This window comes from Pezoporus wallicus, unplaced genomic scaffold, assembly GCF_028554395.1.
Source record: "Pezoporus wallicus isolate ANWC-B61680 ecotype Strahan unplaced genomic scaffold, APGP_CSIRO_Pwel_v1 contig_6732, whole genome shotgun sequence".
NCBI lineage: Eukaryota > Metazoa > Chordata > Aves > Psittaciformes > Psittacidae > Pezoporus > Pezoporus wallicus.
In genome coordinates, this window is record NW_026638638.1 from 3235886 (window position 1) to 3257505 (window position 21620).

General features: G+C 34.3%; 1 protein-coding gene across 3 annotated transcripts in view; it reads left to right on the plus strand.

Annotated features, from left to right (window-relative positions):
• The window catches only part of CCDC141 (coiled-coil domain containing 141), a 92190-nt gene that overhangs the window by 54762 nt on the left and 15808 nt on the right, over positions 1 to 21620 (plus strand). For all 3 annotated transcript variants that reach the window (XM_057411698.1, XM_057411699.1, XM_057411700.1), the window contains exons 13-25: positions 50 to 169; positions 1934 to 2125; positions 2887 to 3063; positions 4548 to 4727; positions 5392 to 5517; positions 6714 to 6902; positions 7203 to 7382; positions 8567 to 8716; positions 14362 to 14502; positions 15622 to 15810; positions 17347 to 17530; positions 18758 to 18867; positions 21446 to 21553. In XM_057411698.1, coding sequence (XP_057267681.1) covers positions 50 to 169; positions 1934 to 2125; positions 2887 to 3063; positions 4548 to 4727; positions 5392 to 5517; positions 6714 to 6902; positions 7203 to 7382; positions 8567 to 8716; positions 14362 to 14502; positions 15622 to 15810; positions 17347 to 17530; positions 18758 to 18867; positions 21446 to 21553 — 2046 coding nt within the window. The remainder of the gene's footprint in view (positions 1 to 49; positions 170 to 1933; positions 2126 to 2886; positions 3064 to 4547; positions 4728 to 5391; positions 5518 to 6713; positions 6903 to 7202; positions 7383 to 8566; positions 8717 to 14361; positions 14503 to 15621; positions 15811 to 17346; positions 17531 to 18757; positions 18868 to 21445; positions 21554 to 21620) is intronic.

Sequence of the window (21620 nt, forward strand, 5' to 3'; positions counted from 1 at the left end):
ACTGGCTATTTGTATAAATTAACTATATAAATAATACTTTCAAATAAAGGTATCACAGTCGATTAAAAAAATCACCCCAATGCTTGCAGTTGGTATGGAGATTGGCTCATATCTGTCTGAATCGGAAAGGGTTTTGGAGAAGCACCTTGAACTGGCTGAACAAATGAAGGTAAAATAAAAAATAAGAGAAAAGAAACTTTATTAACCTTAAGTACTATTAGAAGGAAATAAATGTCTTCCGTAAGTCTAAATAAGGTGAGAGGCTGAGAGGTTCTAGTGTATTCTTGGAAAGGAAATAGGTTTATAGTTTAGTTTTAAACTGTAGTTAGTGAACAAAACCACAGGTAACTTTACAAGGCAGTACTTCTGATATCATTGGTTATCCCCTTTGTCTCTATCTCATAGTGTTATTTGTTACTACCTCAAGATCCCGGTATCAGCCCTTGATAGGAAGACTCTTCAGATATGGTTTTCTACTCCTACGTGAGGCACTAAGTTTAAAAATTATCTAGACAGTCAGAGGCATAGAAAACTTTTCTTTCGGTTTATTATGGTGAATAAAAAGGATGAATCAGCAAAAGGGAAAAAATATATTTCAGGTGAAGAAACTCTGAAGGGGGCTCTAAAGTTGCCATTAGATACTCATTGGTCATGTTGGGAATGCAACCATGGTATGAAAGCACGGCAGCACCCAGCTCTGTAACACAGCTGAAATTATATTTAAGTCACATCCAGGCCCTTTCCAACTCTGGTAGCATTACTGCGGTATCTGAAAGTGGCTTAGAACCAGCTGAATCCTCTTCGTGATCTTGACACACATGGTTATCCTATATTTGAGAAGTTCTTAAAACACAATTACTCATATGGAGTTCTTTTTTGTTTCAGGCAGGAGTTTATGAAATCCAAGACCTGGTTCTACACAGAGTGCAAATAACTCTGTAACAGATTTTTGTGTCTCTTCTGACAAATATTTGCATGCCAGTGTGTTTGTTTTTTTTTCTTCTATTTGTGGAAGTGTACAATCTACCCTGACAATAAAAATATCTCCTACCTATTCTTTCTGTGGAATGTGATATGCCAGAGTTTGCACTCCAGGCTAAATGCCAGAGATAGGTATGCTAAGTGGTATTGAGTTAAATATATAAAAGTAGATAAGCTCATAGACATAGATATATATGAAGCTCTGAATTAAGACAGTGAATCTGAAAATCAGAATCCTAGCCAAATCATGAGAAATGTCAGCTCTTAATATACTGTGACTTTCTTCTGTAACAGATGATGCAGGAGAAGGTATGACCCAGTATTTGGTCTCTATTTTATTTTTGCAGATTTTCTGCATGCAAATACATTGATTTCAGCTGGAATATGCAGCTTGATGGGTAGGGACTAGTCTGATATTAGGAAGCAATTCTTGATTGAAGAATGAAGGCATGAGTAGAACTACGATTCATAAGGCCAAGTGCTATAAGAACAGGCCTTAAAACAATTACAGCAGTAGCCTTATGGTGAGCGAGTGCTTCTGGGTCTCACTCTAGAGTGGACACTGAGTTTTTCTGTGAGAACTGAGTATCAGGAAAACATTTAAGATGGATTTGAACTCAAGGGAATGATTTCAGAAAATTGGGCTATACTGTTCATTAAGGGAATAGTTCAGTTCTGGCTGTTTATGTTTCTGTATGGAATGCTTCTGTGTAACTGTGAGAAGGGATTTACTTAATCTGAATACTAAGACTCCTACTTTTTTTTTGTTTCATTCAAAATAACTATTTTAATAACTACATCCAAAGTTGTAATGAAAATATGGTTATTTTAAGCACATAACATTTAATTGATTTATAAGAAAGCAATACTAGTAAAAATTAACAATGTGGTATCAGTATTCACAAATTCTTTTCAGGATCATACCTATTGTTATATGTTTCTGCCTTCAAAGGAAACATCACATGAACTGGAAGCAGCCGAGAGAATCATCGAAGATATGGAAGAGTTTGAACCTGAGCAGGTGGCAGCTTTTTCTAGCAGAGCTGACTTTCTAAATGAAGAACTGAAAAAAATTGAAAAAAGTATTAGTTCAAGACTAGAAATTCTAGAAACCTACGTGTCCTTTCTAAAGCTGACTATGGAGGTACAGGTTACTTATTCTCTGACTAGACTGTGAAAATACTGCAACTGAAAATGTGCTTTTAGCTAAATCCAGTAGACAATGTGCCACAGAAGCACTGCAAGTCTTTATAAGTTCCTTTTTACCTTAAAGGAGATCAGCTCCATCAGGGCAAGCAGCCCTCATCATTGAACTTGCATCAACCTAATGACTAGTTTATGTACAGGTTTTCAACTGTTTTAAATTGTCATTGTAGAAAGTATTATAATTGAATTTTTTACTTTCTCCTGCACACATGTCCTCTCTCGTTATATATGCAATAAAAATGCTTATGTGTATGTGCTCTCACCTAAATGTACTGATTTTGCTTCATATAGTTTTAAAAATATTTCATATCATATGTTGCTGTAGACATTTATCATATGTTGATATAATTTTTTTCTGCTGTCTTGCACTACTTCCAATGAAGTACCTAGTCCTCTGAAGGGGTTTTAAATTAAATATATATATATATATATATATATATATACACACTGGTTTATAATATTGACGCATTGATATGTGACAGAAACGGAACAATTGCTGCCACCTGTCTGTTCGCCGTCCACTAATTTACAGGTTATTTAAAACTTTTTTCCTATTTCATATTTGTGTAGATTTTTTTAGGGAGGATAATAGATCTTAAAACCTGGAAAAAATTGAGAAGCTTTTAATCAGTTTTGCTATGCCTACATGCTTTCTGATTATAGCAGCTCAATTTATTTTTATTCTGTATTTTTCTGTAGATAAATGATGATATTCAAACTCTGAAGGAATTCTATAAATTAGAACCATCACAAACAAACAAGGAGGCTGAAAATAAAATTGCAATGGAGACAGCTAACAGTCAGTGGGAAAAGACTATAAAAAAGATTTTTTCCATCCAAGACATGGGTTGCAGGTTTCTTAATTTAATAAAAATGGTGAGTATAATCTGATAAAACTGCATTGAATATTTGATGTTTGCCTGTGATGAGGTCTAATCCTAGTTCTGACTGATGGATTGTGATTTCTCCAGTACCTAGTTTTAAAGGGACTAATGCTGCTATACATATTTAAAATACGGAAGTATTATTTGAGTGCTAATGGCATTATAAGTAACATAAAAAGTTTTGTGCTTAACAATGACAGAGCCCTTAATAAATGATCCAGTACATGCCTACAGATATAATACATACTTATCTGGGTTTTTTTTTCATGTTGGAAAACAGCATATATGCAAGTACATATTAATTTTATTTTACTTCCATTAGCAGGCAATCTTTACTAATTGAGTGTACGAGGTTCTAAAGAGATGGATGCTAGAGCTACTTCCTTACAGATAATCTTTCCTAGTGTCTTTACATTCTGTCTTGAGTTCAGATGTACTATCTAGGCATCCCTAGCTAATTTTCCAGCACTTCTTCATGAGATAATCATTTGAGATGTGCAGTCATTCCCTAAGTCACTCCTCCTAAAGCGATCCCAGTTAATGTAGACAGCCTGGACACCCAGCTGTTCTTTCTGTATTTATAAGACTGACTTGGGAGCAGTTACATTAGAGTGAGGAGGAGGGGATGGTGTTGGCAACATACAGCAGCATGCAAGATGAACTGGAAAAACCTACTCTAAGGAGGGAAAGTGCCAGGCAGCTAGTGTAAGCTAAATTGTGTGCTATCACAGCTGGGTACAGCCAGGTACAGATGAGATAGTCAGTGTAAAGGCAAGCTGAATATGTGTGAAGATGAGGTTGCACTGCAGTCACTTGAAGTCTTAACATACCTTCGGATATTATCTCTAAGGATCTGTGCTGCCACCATGTTTTGTGCTACTCTGTTCCCATTATATTCTCAGATTGTAGCTTTTAAATGTCTGGAAGATACACGTCATACAAGTAATTTATGAACACTTATTTAAAAGAAAAGTTCTGAAATCTGGAAAGCAGAAACAGCATTACCTAGTTTTTTGAGATTTCTGATATGGGCTCTGTTAAAAAGAGGAAAAAACGCTGAATGTTCAAATGCTAAATACTTTATTCCTCCCATGCTTCAGTGCTGCTTCATCTGTCAGCAGAAAGGAGTGCTCTTTTCTTCATTCACTTCAGTTTCAGTTGCAATTGCCCAAAAGGCCATTTTGGGTAGTTTTGTCTATTCGGAAATCATTTTGTATGAGAGTTGGAGTCATCAGATGGCAAAAATTCAGTCATTACTTACCTGTTTTGTTTTTAACTTTAACATCAGCCACGTCCTCAATAGAGAAATTCTGTTGATCTATGTGTTTTTAAAGGCACCCAGCGTACCAGAAATTTTTGAAGAATCTACTTTAGAATAGATTTTTATTAAGCGTTTTTGAGACTATAAAATTATGAAGTTTTAATTGCATTTTATAAAAACATTTGTGGAAAAAAATGTGTCTGTTTATTTGCCAGGTAAATAAGAGTTTAATATTAAAAGTAGAAAAATCTGTACGAGTAACAGAAGATGTCATTGTTAATCTGAGTAAAGAAAAGAAAGAACTGACTGATCTTTGGGCAATCTGGAATTTTAAAATTACTCAAGTAAAACCCATCAAGCAACAGCACCAGATATTTAAAGAGCAGCTGAAAACTGTAAGTAGATTGACTAGAAAGAAAGCAAATGTGGCAAACATTTATTCATGGTTATTAGTTTGTCTGTGACTGTCTCATCAATTATTATATCTGTCATGTGAGAAATAGATGATTAGTAAGCTACAAGTCCCCACTTCAAATCTGAAATTTTAATCAAATCCTCATACTATACCAGCAGTGCTTTAGGGTTTTTTAGCTTTGTTGGGGGTTTGTTTTGTTTTTAAAAAGCACATTTTCATTGTGACTTAAGAGTTACTAAACTAAATTGTCTCTTAATAGTTACTAAACTCAAATCCAACCATGTTCATAACAAAAGAAGACTGAAATCTCCTTGGCACAGGGATGTTGTGCCATGCTCCTGAAAGCAACACTAGCTAGGCTAGGACCAGATATTTGTTGCTGCTGTTTGTCTTGTGCTACTTATCACTAAACTACGACATCTTCTATTACAGAAAATATGTGTGTATGGGTACTCTGACCTTGGTGTCTGATCATTTTTGCACACTATCTTGAAGATTTCCTATAGGATTTGAGGTTTTACTGACAACATTTGTGTGCTCTGGGAAGGGGTCTTGTTACAAATTTAGATTTTAATTTTTTTTTTTTTTATTTTTTCTTCACTATACTATAGATGGAGACACTGAACTGTTTTATTATCTTTTAGACTACCCATGGATTAGAGATTCTTCAGGAGGCACTTCAGCTTGCAGTAACAGTTGACCTTGGAAATGACCCTTTTATTGTTTTGGAACTACAAAAAAAGCTTCACCAAATGAAACCACAGCATCAGGTGAAAAACTAAGCTAGTGAAGTGCATGGTAGACCAAAATCTCTTTTTGGCACAGTAAAGATTCACAGTGACCCCAGACAGAGTTTCTGGGGCTGCAGTGTTTGATGTTTTATGTTACTTTTCCAGGAGGAAGGATTTGCATGTGTTTGTAAGGTAAGAAAGAAAGAAATTTTACCTTTAGTATCCAGAGAACATCTGGTGCAGTGTTAGCTGCGTATTAAAGTGACACACAAGCATTGGAGTGGTAGAAGTACAAGGAGAGTATCAGCTTCACATTTTTGAGTTAGAGCTGGTTAGAGGCTGAGGTAAGTCATACTGAACTTCATAACACCTCTGAGTGTCGTGGTTTAAACCCAGTCAGGTAATTCGTTCGCTCACTTCCCCCCCTCCTTTCTTGCCCTCCCCCTGCTCTCGGAGGGACGGAGAGGAGAATCGAAAAGAATGCAACTCCCACAGGTTGAGATAAGAACAGTTTAGTAACTAAGGTATAACACAAATCACTACTGCTACCACCAATGATAATAATGATAAAGGAAATAACAAGGGAAGAGAATACAACACCTCAGCACCAGCTGACCGATAACTCGCTCCCCAGGCCCGACCAAGCTCCGACCGATACCTCCTCCAACCCTGCAGTCTCCCAGCCCTTCCAGCTAACTCCCAGTTACATCCTGGGCATGACGTGCTGTGGTATGGAATAGCTCTTTGGTCAGTTTGGGTCAGGTGTCCTGTCTCTGCTTCCTCCTGGCTTCCCCTCCTCCCTGGCAGAGCATGAGGCTCACAAAGTCCTTGGCCAAACCAAAACATCATTGTTATCAGCTCTGTTCCCGAGCTGAAAGTCAAAACACTGCACTACACCAGCTACCAAGAAGGAGAAAAATGACTGCTACTGCTGAACCCAGGACACTGAGTTTCACCAATTCAGTTTGCAGTTTCCCTACATGTCAGTTTTACGTGTTTTGATTCAAGGTTGTTTCTGAGCGATAGCTAGCTGAGATTCACACCTTGCAAAAAGTAAAGTTTGTGGAGGATGTTTTAAAGAGCATGGCACTGATTTTTCCCAAGGTAATTTACTGTTATTAGATTGTTATTTCATCAAATTGTAAGGTAAAACTTGCAAATATATTTGTGTAAATATTTTGTTGCAAATATATTTGTATGCTGTAACTTTTTCTTTGTACTTTTTTTTTTTCTAGCAACTGAATGCTGAGCTTGAGTACCTGACAAAATTATTAGAATTGCCAAGTCAGAAAGGATTTCCTGTGAAAGAGAATTCTGAGAGAATAAGTGAGCTTATTCATTTCCATCAAACTCTAAAGGACACCATGACAGAATATGAAGAGATTTTCAACAAGACAGTCAAGTTCCATCACATTAAAAAAGAAGTGAGTATAATCTTTTAAAATACATTTTCTTCTCATTACAGTTAAACTCTTCCTGGTTTTGGTGCCTGTCATCTTATTTTTTTTTCCCAAGCAAACAGCGTTAACCTGCCTGGTGATCAGAATTAAAATTTTGGGTCTAAAATTGCATGAAATTTGGAGTATTTAAAACTCAGATATGAACCCAAATTTAGTTACTTCAACCCATGTCAACAAATTTAGGGTAGCATGTTTAGGTAAGGAGGGAATTGTAAGCCTCCTTTCACATTATTTTAAACACACAGTGGTTTTAATATATTCCAGCTGGAATGTCTATCAAAATTAGGAGAACTGGATGTTCCTGAAACATGTGAGGCCCCTGAAAATGTGCATCATGCTAAAGCCTGCCTTGTGAATGCTCAGGAGAAACATGCACAGATCAGACAGCTATACAAACTACTTATTACCCAGGGAGTGGATATCCTGTCTGCAGTGCAGCAACCTGTGAGTAGAATTATAATTATATTCATAACTATTTATTATTTATATTATGCTATATATATTTATATTATATACATATTATATGTATCTATATTATATTATAAATATATTATAATATTTATTTTTATATGTTTATAATTATAATTATGAAATCAAGGACAAATCTGAAAGAATATTGAAACTATCTGGATGAATTTTAGATGCACAAAATATACTAAAACTCTGAGAAAGTAAATACAGAGGTTCAAGATGCCTTTTAAAAAGCTCAAAATATAAAACGTAAGACAGCTGGATTTTTTAATTTCTACTTTGAGTTTGCAGATATATAGTCATTAAATGAAACATCCAGGAATGATGAAACTTATTCTTCAGTAGTTACTCACATTATAAATTTCTTTTACAAAGAGAAGAGTAATTTATTTGTAATCTTGCTTTAACTTTTTAATGGTCTGTGAACATATTTTACCCTGGAAAGTTGAAATAGATTTGATACAGGGAGGAAATTAATCTTAAAATAGCATTGCTTGGAAGCAAAATAGCATGACTTTCTGTTCTCTAGTATTCGTTGTGCAGTTCAAGCCCCTCTTAGTGATTTCTTCAATGTCACATTTATGTATTAGACTTGTGCTACTTTGTAAATTTTGCTTTGCATAGATATTCTCCTATAAAGAAAGAATAACAAAAGAACAAAACAGAAATATAATCTACCTATTAGTGGATTCAAGACTGATTTGCATGGCAAGATGTGTATCGCTTTAGAAAGGAGTTAGTTATTCAGAGCAAGACTGTCATTGCTCTGTATTTGTTTACTAGGGAGAAAGCAAGACATTCCCTTATGACCTGCCTAGGTTATTGACATCAGCAGTGTGCTCTTCAGACACCATGAACTGATTGACAGCAGAAAGGAGCTAATCTCCAGGTGCTAAAGGACTGGAGTAAGCTACTTCCTCTTTGCTCAGAGAAGACACCATATGGGAGTTGTGACTTTGACCCAAAACTACTCATCATACTACTACTGATTTAAACTGCTACGTAATTGCTCTCCCTACAGTGGAGGTTTAATGGTTTAGCCCTTTATGACTGATATCACTAAGGGATGTTCTGCTTCAAAATTATTTTAATATTAATTTGGTTTAATTGATGCATTTCCTGAATTTCATAAGTTTCTTTGTCTATTCCCTGTGTAGAATTGCTTGAATGTTTCTGTAAAGAATCTGAAGCAAGAACTTGCTAGATTTGAGTGTGATAGCATTGACTGGCGCTCCAAAGCTGATAAGTATGAGGAAGAGCTCTCAAAGCAGTTCCAGCACTGCACCACTCAAGAAGAGATAAATGAGGTAAACAAGGTGAATTTCAACACATTAAATGAATGCTAGAAGGGCTGTTGTATTCTGTAATACATGTGTTCTGTAATCCTGTTTATCATTCCCCTGAATCATAGAATCATAGAATCGCAGAATAGTTAGGGTTGGAAAGGACCTTAAGATCATCTAGCTCCAACCCCCCTGCCATGGGCAGGGACACCTCACACTAAACCTTATCACTCAAGGCCTCGTCCAGCCTGGTCTTGAACACTGCCAGGGATGGAGCATTCACAACCTCCCTGGACAACCCATTCCAGTGCCTCACCACCCTAATAGGAAAGAATTTCCTCCTTATATCCAATCTACGCTTCCCCTGTTTTAGTTTTAACTCATTACCCCTTGTCCTATCACTACAGTCCCTAACGAAGAGTCCCTCTCCAGCATCCCTATAGGCCCCCTTCAGATACTGGAAGGCTGCTTCATGCAGCCTTCTCTTCTCCAGGCTGAACGTTTCATATGTATACAGAAAAGTTTATTTTCATTTTACCAGGAACCTTGGATACGCACAGAATAATATGACGCGTATCTGTGATCTGATATATATATGATATATCTACATGATGTATATCTATGATAGGATATATATATCAAATCTATGATATATATATATATACATATATATATCACAATCTAAATAATCTATGGTCCTTACCTTTGCAGTTCAGGATTATATAAAGTTGTTGGGTGGGCAATAAAGTGCTTCCAGTGTACCACAAGAAACAGAACAGCAGCATTTTCTTTGACTTTCAGCTCTCAAAGTTTCCTTTGAAATACAAGAGTCTTCAGTTTTCTTTCTTACAAAGCTAAAGTTTCAAACAAATGTAGTATTTACATATATTGCAGTTGTAAAGCTACTAGAACTTTCAGTCTTTTAATGAAAAATTTAAAATAATTTCATACTTAACAATTCTTCAGAAACCCAAGAAATGATACTTTAAAACCTGCTAGAACAAAAGGAAATGTTCTTTAGCACAAGACAGTAGAAATTAGTATTATGTAACTTATGTTAAAAAAATTAGTTAATATGGTTATTAACATAGCATCTTAGTAAGACAAATACAAATTTATTCACAATTTATCAGGTTGGACTGGGTAGGTCTCAGCAAAATTAATTTAGGAAAAATATTCCATAGAATTTTCTTTGAGTGATCCATTAAAATAAGAGGCTGATGGCCTTTACACTTAATGTGCTGTAGATTGTACTTCTGAGCATCCATGAAATACAGAAACTGGATTCTTACCTGGGAGAATATCACACTAATGTTCCCTGTAGTGTGAAACATAGTGGAAACAGAACCCTGAAATTTATGATTTCTTATTTTATCTTTCACTAAGTAAATCCACACCTGAAAAAAATACTGCATTTTCTTTAAATCATCAAAGTATAGAGCTGACTGAGAATTTTATCCCTCCTATTTTTAATGAGGAAACTGTTATTTGGATTTTCTTTTCTTTTACAACATATTTTTGTGTGTTCGTGAAAAGTATCCACCTTCTGTCTCTGTCAAGTTTAAAGGAAAAGTGTGGTAGTGACATGTCTTACGCCATGTCATATAATGCAAAATGTAATGCATTAGGTTCTCATAGTTAATGGACTCTGCAAAGTATTTGCATAAAATATTTTAAATTACAATGATAATTACTGAGGCTTTTTTCGTCATTGTATGTTGGGAAAGCCATGTTGCCTGCTTAAGTTAAAACCTGTCATCCCCAATCCTAATTGAAGCTTCAATGTCAACTAACCAAAATATAGAAATCTGGTGTGTGGATACATTTTTCTTAGAATAGAAGGTATTTCCTAAAGAAATACTTGACTAATATACCTGTATATGCATTAATTCACTGCCATTTTTCTTCTTCTCTTTTTGTTTTTTATTTGTTTTGGGTTTTGCTTTTTGGTTTTGGGGTTTTTTTATTTGGTTGGTTGGTTGGTTTGGTTTTTGGTTTGTTTTCTTCCTTTTTTTTTTTTCCCATTAAGTATTTGTAACTAATTCTGTTTAAGGATCAAGAAACCAGACCCTGAACTACTTCAAGATTGTTCACTTCAGCATTTTAAATTGTTACTTTTAACATCAGAAATTTGTTCCAGCATTAGTAGTATCTAGCTGACCTGTCAAACATAATAGAAGGTAAAGGAATAGTTATTTCAAAGTAAATAAATATTTCATGTGCGAGGAGCAAGAAGCAGCTGTTCATAGCTGTCACATACTAAACAGACGTCCGACAATTTAGTTGTGATTTACCAGTGTACAAAGCAAGCATTAAAGTTGACTGAAAATGTTTGGGATTCTCCTGTAAGCACTTTAATTAATTTACATTTAATGTGGTGGATCAACCATGTAAATAAAGCATGTAAACAAGGGCTTTGTTGTTTGGGACTTACTGGTGTTTGGGAATATCATACTTGGAGGAGCTGGCTAGCTCCCTGTGTTTGTAACATATCAGTGCTTCTGCAAAAATCAAGAAAACATGTACTTAAATTTATAGCCAAGAATATATAAAATGAGTTTTGGAGGACAGAAGAGTAAAATGTGTGCCTTTTCTGTGCCTTCTCCTGTTTAAATTTAAAAATGGATTTATGCCTTGCACATCTTTGAAACCTATAACAAAAGCTCATGTGACCTTTGGGATCTTTGTATGCCAGTTTGGGCTTTCTGCTTTAATGACTAGCTGAAGTAGCAGCCTCCAAAGAGCTGTAACTTCACTGCATTACACCGCAACCATTTGTGACAGACATGAGCCAAGCCTCAGTTTAACCGTAGCTTTATACTACACTGAATCTGTTCATGGGGTTATAAGTGACACATAAGATAACCTTTGCAATGAAAAAGCCTTTTCTTTAGGTGATCACTTTGGAAATAACATTTATGCATGTCTGCACAAAACTTGCAACAGAAGAGTAATATCCTGAAGTAGGTTCTCAGCTCCCTGCAGTTATCTCACTTCTTTCCTCTTCATCATATCATGGTTTATACATTTATGGAAAGGTATGATTGAAAATGTGGATTTTAATCAAAGACAGTAATGAGCTACCTCTGTACACAAGTAAGTAGGAACTGATACTTAGCACGTTTATCACCTTGTAATTTATTTTGATTGCGGTCCCAGAATTAAATGCCTTTTCTTTCTTCCCACTTTCTGGATGGCTGTTCTTTAATTTTTGCCACTTTAAAAACCTATATTCAGCAACCTGCTCTCATGGGCTGTTTTGATTGCTAGTGCTACTAAATGTTTAATGTATGAATAAAAAGAGAAAGGTAAGTGGCTAACAACATTGAAGTGCCTTCCTAGGGTGGCTTGCACAGGAATTCAAAATGTTTTACTGGAACTCTACTGTAAAAAAGATTAAATGTTTAACACAGCTTTATAACTTGCTTTTTCCATGTATTTTGCAGTTGTGTGATAAATGGGAGCAATTGGCACCTAAACCCCTCTCCTCTACTATCATTCTCTATCTATGACAGGCCAGCTATAGTTAGGAACAGCTGCCTGATTTATGGCTATGACACAATGGACAAGTTAAAGTTCCACTAAACTTGTGGGCTGAAGTCACTGAAGCATATTAGGGTTTATAGTTCCTTTAGTATTTCTCATTTAATTTTGTGGAAAATAGTGGGAAACTGAGTTACATTTGGATTTCTAAAAATTGGCAGCTCTGTATCATATTTGGCACGATTGTTGATGATACAGGAATTGTGTACATGCACTCTGACGGAGTAATGTACAAGTCTGAGCTGAATATGGTTTTTCCACTGGGGCTAAGAGAGATGAGTGACAGCAGCTGCAGACCTTTGACACATGAGATATCATATCTGAAACAAGGTGATCTGATTTCACATACTGCTAGGAGGAGAGCCTCTGGCCTTATAAACGATCAGTAACCTATATATGTGCATAAGCCAGTGAAATGAGCTAAAATAAACTCTTGCTTATTGCTGCTTTTCCTCAAAATTAACCAGCAAATAAGGCTCTTGTGTTCTGAATACAAAACATTGTTCTGCAGAGTAGATTTTATTAACAGAGGGGGTTTAGATAGATTTTATTATTGTGTACTTAGGTGGGATAAAGAGCTTAAATTAATTGGAGATCACAGAGCCAGTGATAGAATTCCTTTTTTTTCTATTACACTGAATGAACACCATTTGTCTATTCTGCAGTAATGTGGCAACATCCCACTAGATGAAATGAAAATGAAAAATATATTCCTTGATGGATTAACATTAGTATGCAATAATAATAATGTTTAATTGCTAGCTGTTCCAATAAGAGTAGCTGCAAAATGAGCATTCATTACTCCATGGACTCTCTGACAAGGAGGACGAGGAGGGCAGGGGGAAGTTTGTAGGGCTTTTTAATATAAAAAAGTGCCTCAAATATGTAAATTAAATATCAAACTGTGGATGTGACCTGACCTTGTTAACACTAATCAAATAAAATATTTTACGTTATACCATTTTACATAATGTATTTCTACATTGTCCTAAAAGTAAAAAATTGGCAACCCAAAGGATACAGAATTCTAAAAAAAAAAATTGCAGTACTTCTTATATTCTTCTATTTCAGATTTTATGAATTAATTTAAAAATAGGATCATGGCATAACAATGTAATTAAAATAGTGCCTTTTATAAGGTACCAGCAGCATATTTTAAGCAGGTTTTTTACTTGTCTACTTCTTTTATCCATTGCTTAAATGCATTCAAAAGTATCTGTAATGTCTAAAAGTATTTTTTGTCTTTGTAAACAAAAATGGAAATTACATAGCTTTCAAAGAGAAAATATTGAAAAAATGCTACTTAAATAATCCATAGTTCTTTAAAGATAGTTTAGCTGAGTATGTTTGATCTGCTTATTTATATGATGCAAAGAATGATATGTGGTTTATTAAGGGCAGTCTTGGAAAAGGATATTAAAGCAAATAGGTAAATAGTACTGAAATAAACCCCAAACACTTACATTATAACTTGTTCCCATGGTAAATAAACACTGCGTTTAAAATTATATTGATCATATAGTGCTCTTCTTTGATGTGTATTAAACTTGTTCTGGTAAATTGGTAATGCATCTGATCCATGTATGTATAAAGGAAAGTGTAGCTTCCTAGAGCTTCATCAGTGTTATTCCTATCAGTGTGAATTTTAAAAATATTTTGTCGATTAAAGAAAATGTAGCCACAATCCATCTAAATAACAAAATAGTTTTATAGCAAATTTAATATAACTAATAGTAATAATTGCAGCTGATACAAGCCTTTCTGAAAAGTCTTGAAAGACAAGGATGCTACTAATTCATCTTAGTTTATATTATTATAAAAATCATTTTCACTAATGTTGAGCTTGCTGCACCAAGTCAGTGCTAACTGGTAATAATATTGTTATGTGCTACCAAATCTATCTAGCTGTAATTAGATGAGGCTTTCTTTGGGTATCTGTTAGGCAGAATCTCTGTGCTACCATACTTATAGAAATGAGGATGCTTTATGACATGGCATAACATTATTAATTTCAGTACTACATTTTCAGTGTTCAGACTATAGTCTTTTAAACATCTGTTAATAAAACCTGAATAGAAGTGTGCTGGATTCTCTTTTACTAACAAAATGTACTTACTGTGTTTCAGCTCAGAGAATCATTTAAGGATCTCAAAAAAAAATTTAACAATTTGAAGTTTAACTATACGAAGAAAGCTGAAAAAGCTCGAAATCTGAAAGTACTTAAAATACAGATTCAGCAAGTTGAGATATATGCAGATAAAATACAGGTAATATTAGAAAGTTTTGTTTTATTGGAGGCTTCGCTGGTTGAATTGCTGTTGTCTGTCCCAAGCAGATCAGAGGAGATCCAAAATGTTTTGTGAGCTTCCCTTTCACTCAACTTTGTATCCTTCCCATCTCAGTCACTGACTGAGCCATTTTGCATTTTCTGTTCCTTTTATTTTTCCATTTCCTTCAGTGAAATGATCTTACCTAAATTTCTGACTTCCCTGTGTTCACTCCTTTTATTGTTCATTATTTTTCTAGTTAATTTTATTCTTCTTGCTTCTGTTCCTTCACAATGTGTGACTTAGTCTTCCCTCTCCTTAAAAAAAAAAAAGGCCAAAACCTAAATAAACAAAAAAAACCACCCACAATACAAACAAACAAACAAGAAACAAAAAAACTCTAATACCCCATCAAAATCAACAATAAATCCACACACATATTCCCTTTTGCATCCAACTACTTTCTTGCCTTTCTCATTTCCTCATATAAGTCTTTAGAACCTTTTTCTGCATCCATTGCCTGGAGTTGGTCATGCTTATTTGCGCCATAGAACCTTACTAGCCTCTTGACATTCACTCAAAAAAACTCTTTCAGAGTCTCCAATGACCTTTTTAGTTGCCAGTTGGAACTAGCAGGTTTTCTTTTACTTGCTCTGCCACTCTGCCAGTCTCTTCCATCACAACTTTTTACTTGGAAATTTCAGATTTTCAGAATCATCAGATTCTCAAGCAAGATGTTAATATTGTAGGACATGCTTAAATTGACTCATATGTAGTCACAGACTCCAAAGCCTTAGTAGTATTTTTTAATTTCTAGATTCAATTAAAGTTACTTTGTGTAAGATCTCAATTTTTTTTTACTACAGATTTTTGTTTATTTTTAAGCTGAAAAATATAACCAAATTTTGCCTTTAATAAAAATAATTTACATTGATTTTAATCAGCATTGAAAAGACCTTCCATTTTCCTTTGATTATTGAAAAAGCAGTTTGTACTTGTAAATTTTAAAACACAGGACCAGAAATGTTTGTGGTTTTCTTTCAATGTTTTTTACTAATTATTTCTAAAAATAGAGGTATTTTTGTTGCCATATTTAACATTACTGTATCTTTTAAACAGATTCTTAAAAAGAAGATGGAAAATTTAGAGAAGAAAGTAATTGGCTCTGTAGCCAATGAACTTAATACTAGAGTCCTCTTGGGGTCAATTAGTGACTTACAAAACCAGCTGAGTAACTTTACTAAAGTTGTGGAGGATTACAAGCAAAATCTGGATCTCATGGAGCATCTGCAACAGATGATGGATGAGGTACTAGTAGAACTGAGGTCCTTACTATGGCTGTAACATCTAGGACCGAGATAGATAAAAGTGCTTATAATTACTTCAGGCAAAGTCTGTGACTTCCAAAAGTGGACTGGTAAATATTTTTGTAGTTTTACTTTGGAACTTCATAGAGAAAACGGGAAAGCCCCATGCAATGTGACCACATTCTTGCGTTGCTATGCATACTACTGGGGTCTCAATCTCAATATGACTTTCATAACGATCTAGCATCTATGATCATACTTATGAGTTCATTTTCTCTAAGTGTATTCTGTGGCAACATAGAAAGTGCCACAAGCTCTCCTTGATAGCTGTCAAACCACAAAAGCCAAGTTATCAAAATACCCACTTTGTTAGTTGTCAGGAAGGGCTGTCTGTGTGATGTGTAATTCTGGAATTGAAATGTAAAACGTTTTTTTTTAGTGTACTTGGTAAGCATTTTTTTCTGAACTGCAGTCTAAGTCTTTTTGGAGACTTGTGTAACTTTAATGTGTCTGAAGGCTGCCTCAAGCATTGCCATTTTTAAAAAAAAAAAGAAAAAAAAAACATTTTTAACAGTAATTTCCATCCTACCACATTGTGTTGGTGCATCTGCTGTGAGGCAAGCACAGTCCTGTCATCGTTTATTTTTAGAAATAATACTGCTCATATCTCCAAAGTGATCTAAATACATGACAAATAAATTCCCCTAATGATAGATCACAATACTAATGTTTTGTTTAGAAGATGTTTTAATTGTCTAGTGATCAATGGGTCATGTATTTTTAGCAAAGCAATTTGTTACAATTTGTTGTGCATTTGCATTTTTAAACTCCTCACTTACTTTGAGGGAAATAGATTATTTCCTAGATCTGAAATTTAAGATTGCTTTCTTTACGCAGTGTAAAATATCAGCTTTTACTCAAGAGTTTTTCTTTCAGGAACAGGCAGAGTGTACAATACTGAATTTGGTGGCACAATAGAAGGGTGATTATTAGCTGCTTGCTGTAATGACATAATAGAGATGATACAGGGTGAACAACAGATTCTATCCTCTAAGTATTGTTAACCAAAATCATTTATTATGTGTGTGTTTTAAACCCCATTCTTGTCATTAGAAAGATTACTAGCAACTTGAATGGTTGCTGAGACCAAAATCCTTGTTTGCTCGTAGTCTAAATCTAAGCAACCTCACTGCCCTTACAGAAGTATATCTGTGGCCACGATACAAAGCTTATGAAATTAGTCAGTTGATATACAAGGTGGAAAGAACCCAGAAATAAAATGTATGTGTGCAGAAGCGTTAACTAATAACTTCAGCATGCTTGCAAGTGAACACAGATACAGTGTTTAAAGAAAATTTAGCAGCTATTAATATTTGAAGCAGCATTTGTACTGAACAAATGTTTTTCAGATTAAAATTGGAAAATTGAAGACATACTGTATGCCACAGATTATGGAAAATCTAAGATTAGTCCAGTCTATTCTTCAAAAGCTTGAACTGCTGATAATTTATTATAATGCAGTGTTTTTATCCTTCAGTGTCAATTTTGGTTTGAAGATGTGAGTGCAACAGTCATTAGAGTTGGCAAGTATTCTGCAGAGTGCGAAACAAGAGAAGCAATAGAGACTCTCTACAAGCAATTCAATAAGTTTATTGAGCCTGCAGTGCCTCAACAGGAAATAAAAATTCAGCAGATTACAGACCTTGCTAAGCAGTTATATGGTGAGGAGCTGTCTGGTAATGTAATGCAGGGAAAAAAAAATGCAGCAACTTAAGACAGGAGTAAGCAGATTCCTAGATTTGTTCATTTAAAAACAAGATCTTATGAAATTTTAAAAATAAACAATTGATTTCAAGTATTGACTGGAAGAGGTGAAGGATTTCAGAACAAATCTTTAAAAATTAAAAAATATGAAAGTACTCAGCAGTCCGATAGTTACTTGGTTTTGTGTATACAACCTGAGTTCACCTGGAAATCAAATGTGACTGTCCTTGTAATATTTATGAGCTTGGAATTAAGACTACATGGCTTATGCTATCTCATAACAGGCAAGCCTTTGAAGCCAAAATATATTACAGTGATATACCTTAGTGCTGAGTGAATTTTTTACATTAACGCTATAAATAACTATTTGCCAAGTTTCTTAAACATTTATTAGCAAAAAATGTAGATTGTAACAAATACTCTATTTGCAGTTGTATTTATTTGAAACATTATTGACCAAAGAATGAAGGTCAGCAAAACAACAAAAGTTTTTCTTTGTTGTTTAAACTTGTAATGTTTACATACTTGTTGATGTTATTTTATCCAAAGGTAAGATGACCATCCAAGCAAGGATATACTGTGTATCAACAGAGTCAGGCCGTGATTTTAAATTCCTCTAATTTAGAAACTATTTAGAGAGCACAGATCACTTTTTCCCCCTCTTCCTTCCCACCCCTCCTCTTCCTTTTTTTAACTTCTTGATATTTTAAGTATTCCTACATTCTGTAGGAAAGAAGCTGACAGAACAGATTCTTGACACCAGTTGACTGGAAACACTGGAAGAAAGGAGGCGCTTCGTATTTTTTAAGTCATTACATGGGAAAAAGCTTCTCCACCCTACCTTTTTTTCTTTTATTTATTATAACAGGGATATAAGTGCCTCCTAACTGTATAATAAGACAACTAGTTTAGGAGACACTTTACAAGTTCAGTATCTTTTAAAGCAATGTTGCTAACCAGACAGAGGTAATTTTGTTCAAGGAGAAGCCTAGCAGAAGACCTGCAGTGACTATGAGGGCCCACCTCAAACATGCTAGTAAGAAGTAGGATTGCAGATCACAGAACTCCTACAACAAAACAAAACACAGAAAAATGTAATTAGAGTATATTTGGGTTGCAAAGTAAATTGTTATACAACTGTTTGAGGCATTCTGTTCTACTTTCATGTTTTTTTACCTTTGTAGGTATTGAAGAAGGAAAGAAGTATGTTGAAAAAGCCATATTAAAGTACAAAGAAATCATTAATTCTATTGATGAGTTGTGTAGGTCTTTGAGGGAACTTAAGGAGATTAAGGTATATATCTTTTTAATCTGGAGAATGTATTGCGTCTGCATCAACTTTATCAGGCTTATTGTCTGAATCTGAAGTTAAAAGTATGTGGTATGAAGCATTTCTTAATTGTTCACTTTTCCATTACCTTATGTAGTGATCATAATGAATTGATGAAATCCTATTTGGTTTTGCTCTAAATATTCATCCTAGGATTCTTTTTCTTGACTTCTTTCAGAACTGTTACTGCTTTCAACTACCCTTTAGGGGAAAATGTCTCAATTTCTTTGAGAATCTAGGCAAATATTTTTTTCTTATATTTCTTCTTCCTTTGGTTCTCTAATATAAGTAACTGCTATATCTATAAAATGCCAGACAACATAGCTTCTTGGCTCCCTGTTGGAAAAATCATCCCAAGAAAGAAGTTGTGCTAAAACCAAAATAATTTAAATTATGTAAGCATCGCTCACAACATAAATATTAAAGAGAATACCAACACATTTAGATTTATATAATCTGATATGTTTCTTTGAGTGTAATTAATAACATATCAACTGAGGATAAGTATGGAAGACAGCTGAGCAGGCTGGATTTCTATAATAAAAACTGTCTGTTCCAGCTCCACTCTGAAAGTAATAAATGAAATATCTACCACATGCAGCAATAGATGATGAGTTAATTCTTCTGTGAAGTTGGAAGTGTTAAGATACTTAAATGTCTTGCTGTTGTGGATGTTGAATGTTGTTTCATTTTTCTTTGATGGAATTATACTATAAAATTTGAACACTCAAATTACTCATTAACACACTTAAAAGCAGTATGAGATGTCAAAATCAGAAATGAGTTGCAAAAGTATTTAGCTGAATGGAAAGAAAGTTTTGCCTTGCACTATGACCATAAAAAAACTTCAATATCATGACAACTGGGTGGGTTGTTATTTTTTCAAATTCTTCTTCCAATGCATGCGTTACTTAAATGCTATTATAGTATTTAAATAGCCCCAAGTTTTGTCAGGCTTGAATCTTTGATAGTTTTGTGAGCTCAAAATAATAAAAATCTTTTCAAGAGAAGTGGATTTTCAAGATAATTGTAATATTTGGCTAATTTTGCTAATTGTAATGTTATCTTTCTGTAATAGAGTTGTTTGCAGAACACTTTTTTTCACGCAGAACCATTCATAAAATATTTCCTAATTATTTTAACCTTTAATTTAAGTAATTCTTTTTAAAAAGCAGTCAAAAGGAACATTATATATAAAAAAATTCTGCAATTCAGAGCTCAGCAACTTTTTTCAAATGAAAGTTATCTTTTATAATGCGTAGTATTCTGAGATTTTAAAACTGATATTCTTACTGAACATTTCCAGAATATCTCAATATTTGATATCTGTATCTTATGAAGAATAAATCATTCAGCAAATAATCTACACAAGTGCCATGAGCATGGAATGCCATGACTATGAATGCAGCTTTACGTCCTGTCATTTTTAAAGCATAACAAATTAAGGGGAAATGTATTGTGAAGTCTCTCCTGATTTTACATGTGTGAAGGAGAACATCTCTTTGATTTTTCAAGTGCAAAATTGAATGATACCTTTTCTTCAGCAAAAAAATTATATTGATCAGGTCACACAGATTTTTTTTCACTTGTTTAATCATAGCATGGAAAATTAATAATACAGCACTTTCTTATGAAAGCTTATTTAGGACAGTAACTTTTGGTTGGACAACTAAAGATGTGAAATACACAAAACTAACTATAAAACTTCTGATTTTCCTCACGTTGTTCCACTGTGATGTTCTTTGTACATTTTTTCTATGACAATTTTAAAGGATTCATGAAGTCTTGATAAAATACAATATGGCTGTCCAGATTTCCATTATGTAAGGACTTTGTAACCAGTTGCGCTTTGAGGCTTCAGCTAGAAATAAATATTTGCTAAAAAGAATTGTAAAGCAGCTGATCTAAAGTACTGTTAATTACATTCAGAGTGGTTATGGATTGTCTAGATGGGAAGCTGAAGTAGGGAGGAAAATGAGAACAAATGCAGATTCTGCCTGGTTATGTTTTATGCTATGAACACATTCTCCCCTTTCCACCTTTTAGAGAAATTTTAACATTCTACAGACTCACAAATGTTCCTTTCTTCCTTACCACAGTTTTCCTGAAATCCTGACTTTTTTTTCTGGATTTGTTATTTATCCTCTTTTCCTTTTCCTTTTCCTTTTCTTTTTTTCCCATTAGTGTCACTTTGTTAATCTTTTATTTTCCCTTGCTTATTTTGGGTACAAATTGATTAATATTCCTGAGATTCTCAACTAACCAGTGAAGTCTTTGGTGTCCTCCTATACTTTCCCTGATTTGGAAAAGATCCCCTCAGCTTTGAAAAATATTGCCTTTGCTTGTCCAGGGACAAAGGAATTGGGTTTTGCTGTATGCTTTTGCCATAAGCAATTTACACCTGAGATAATGACAGGCTTTAGATAAGATTTCACTGATTTTTTTCTTCTACTCTGTTGTGCGGTACATAAGACAGTGTATAGCTAACAATTGGTACTTTCCATTGTGCATAAGCTTACTCAATTTTCTTTTCACATTGCAGAAAGGTGGATTTTCTGAGGAGTTGGTTACTTTTCAAAAAGAAGAAAGAAATGGTCAAGAAGCAGGTGAGGCTGTTATTAAAGAAAAAGCAGAGGAACAAAAGCAGCAGGTTAGTATTTTTATAGAAAATAAAATTAGTTTATGCTAGTGAATTTTTTTGTTTTGTTTTTTGGGGG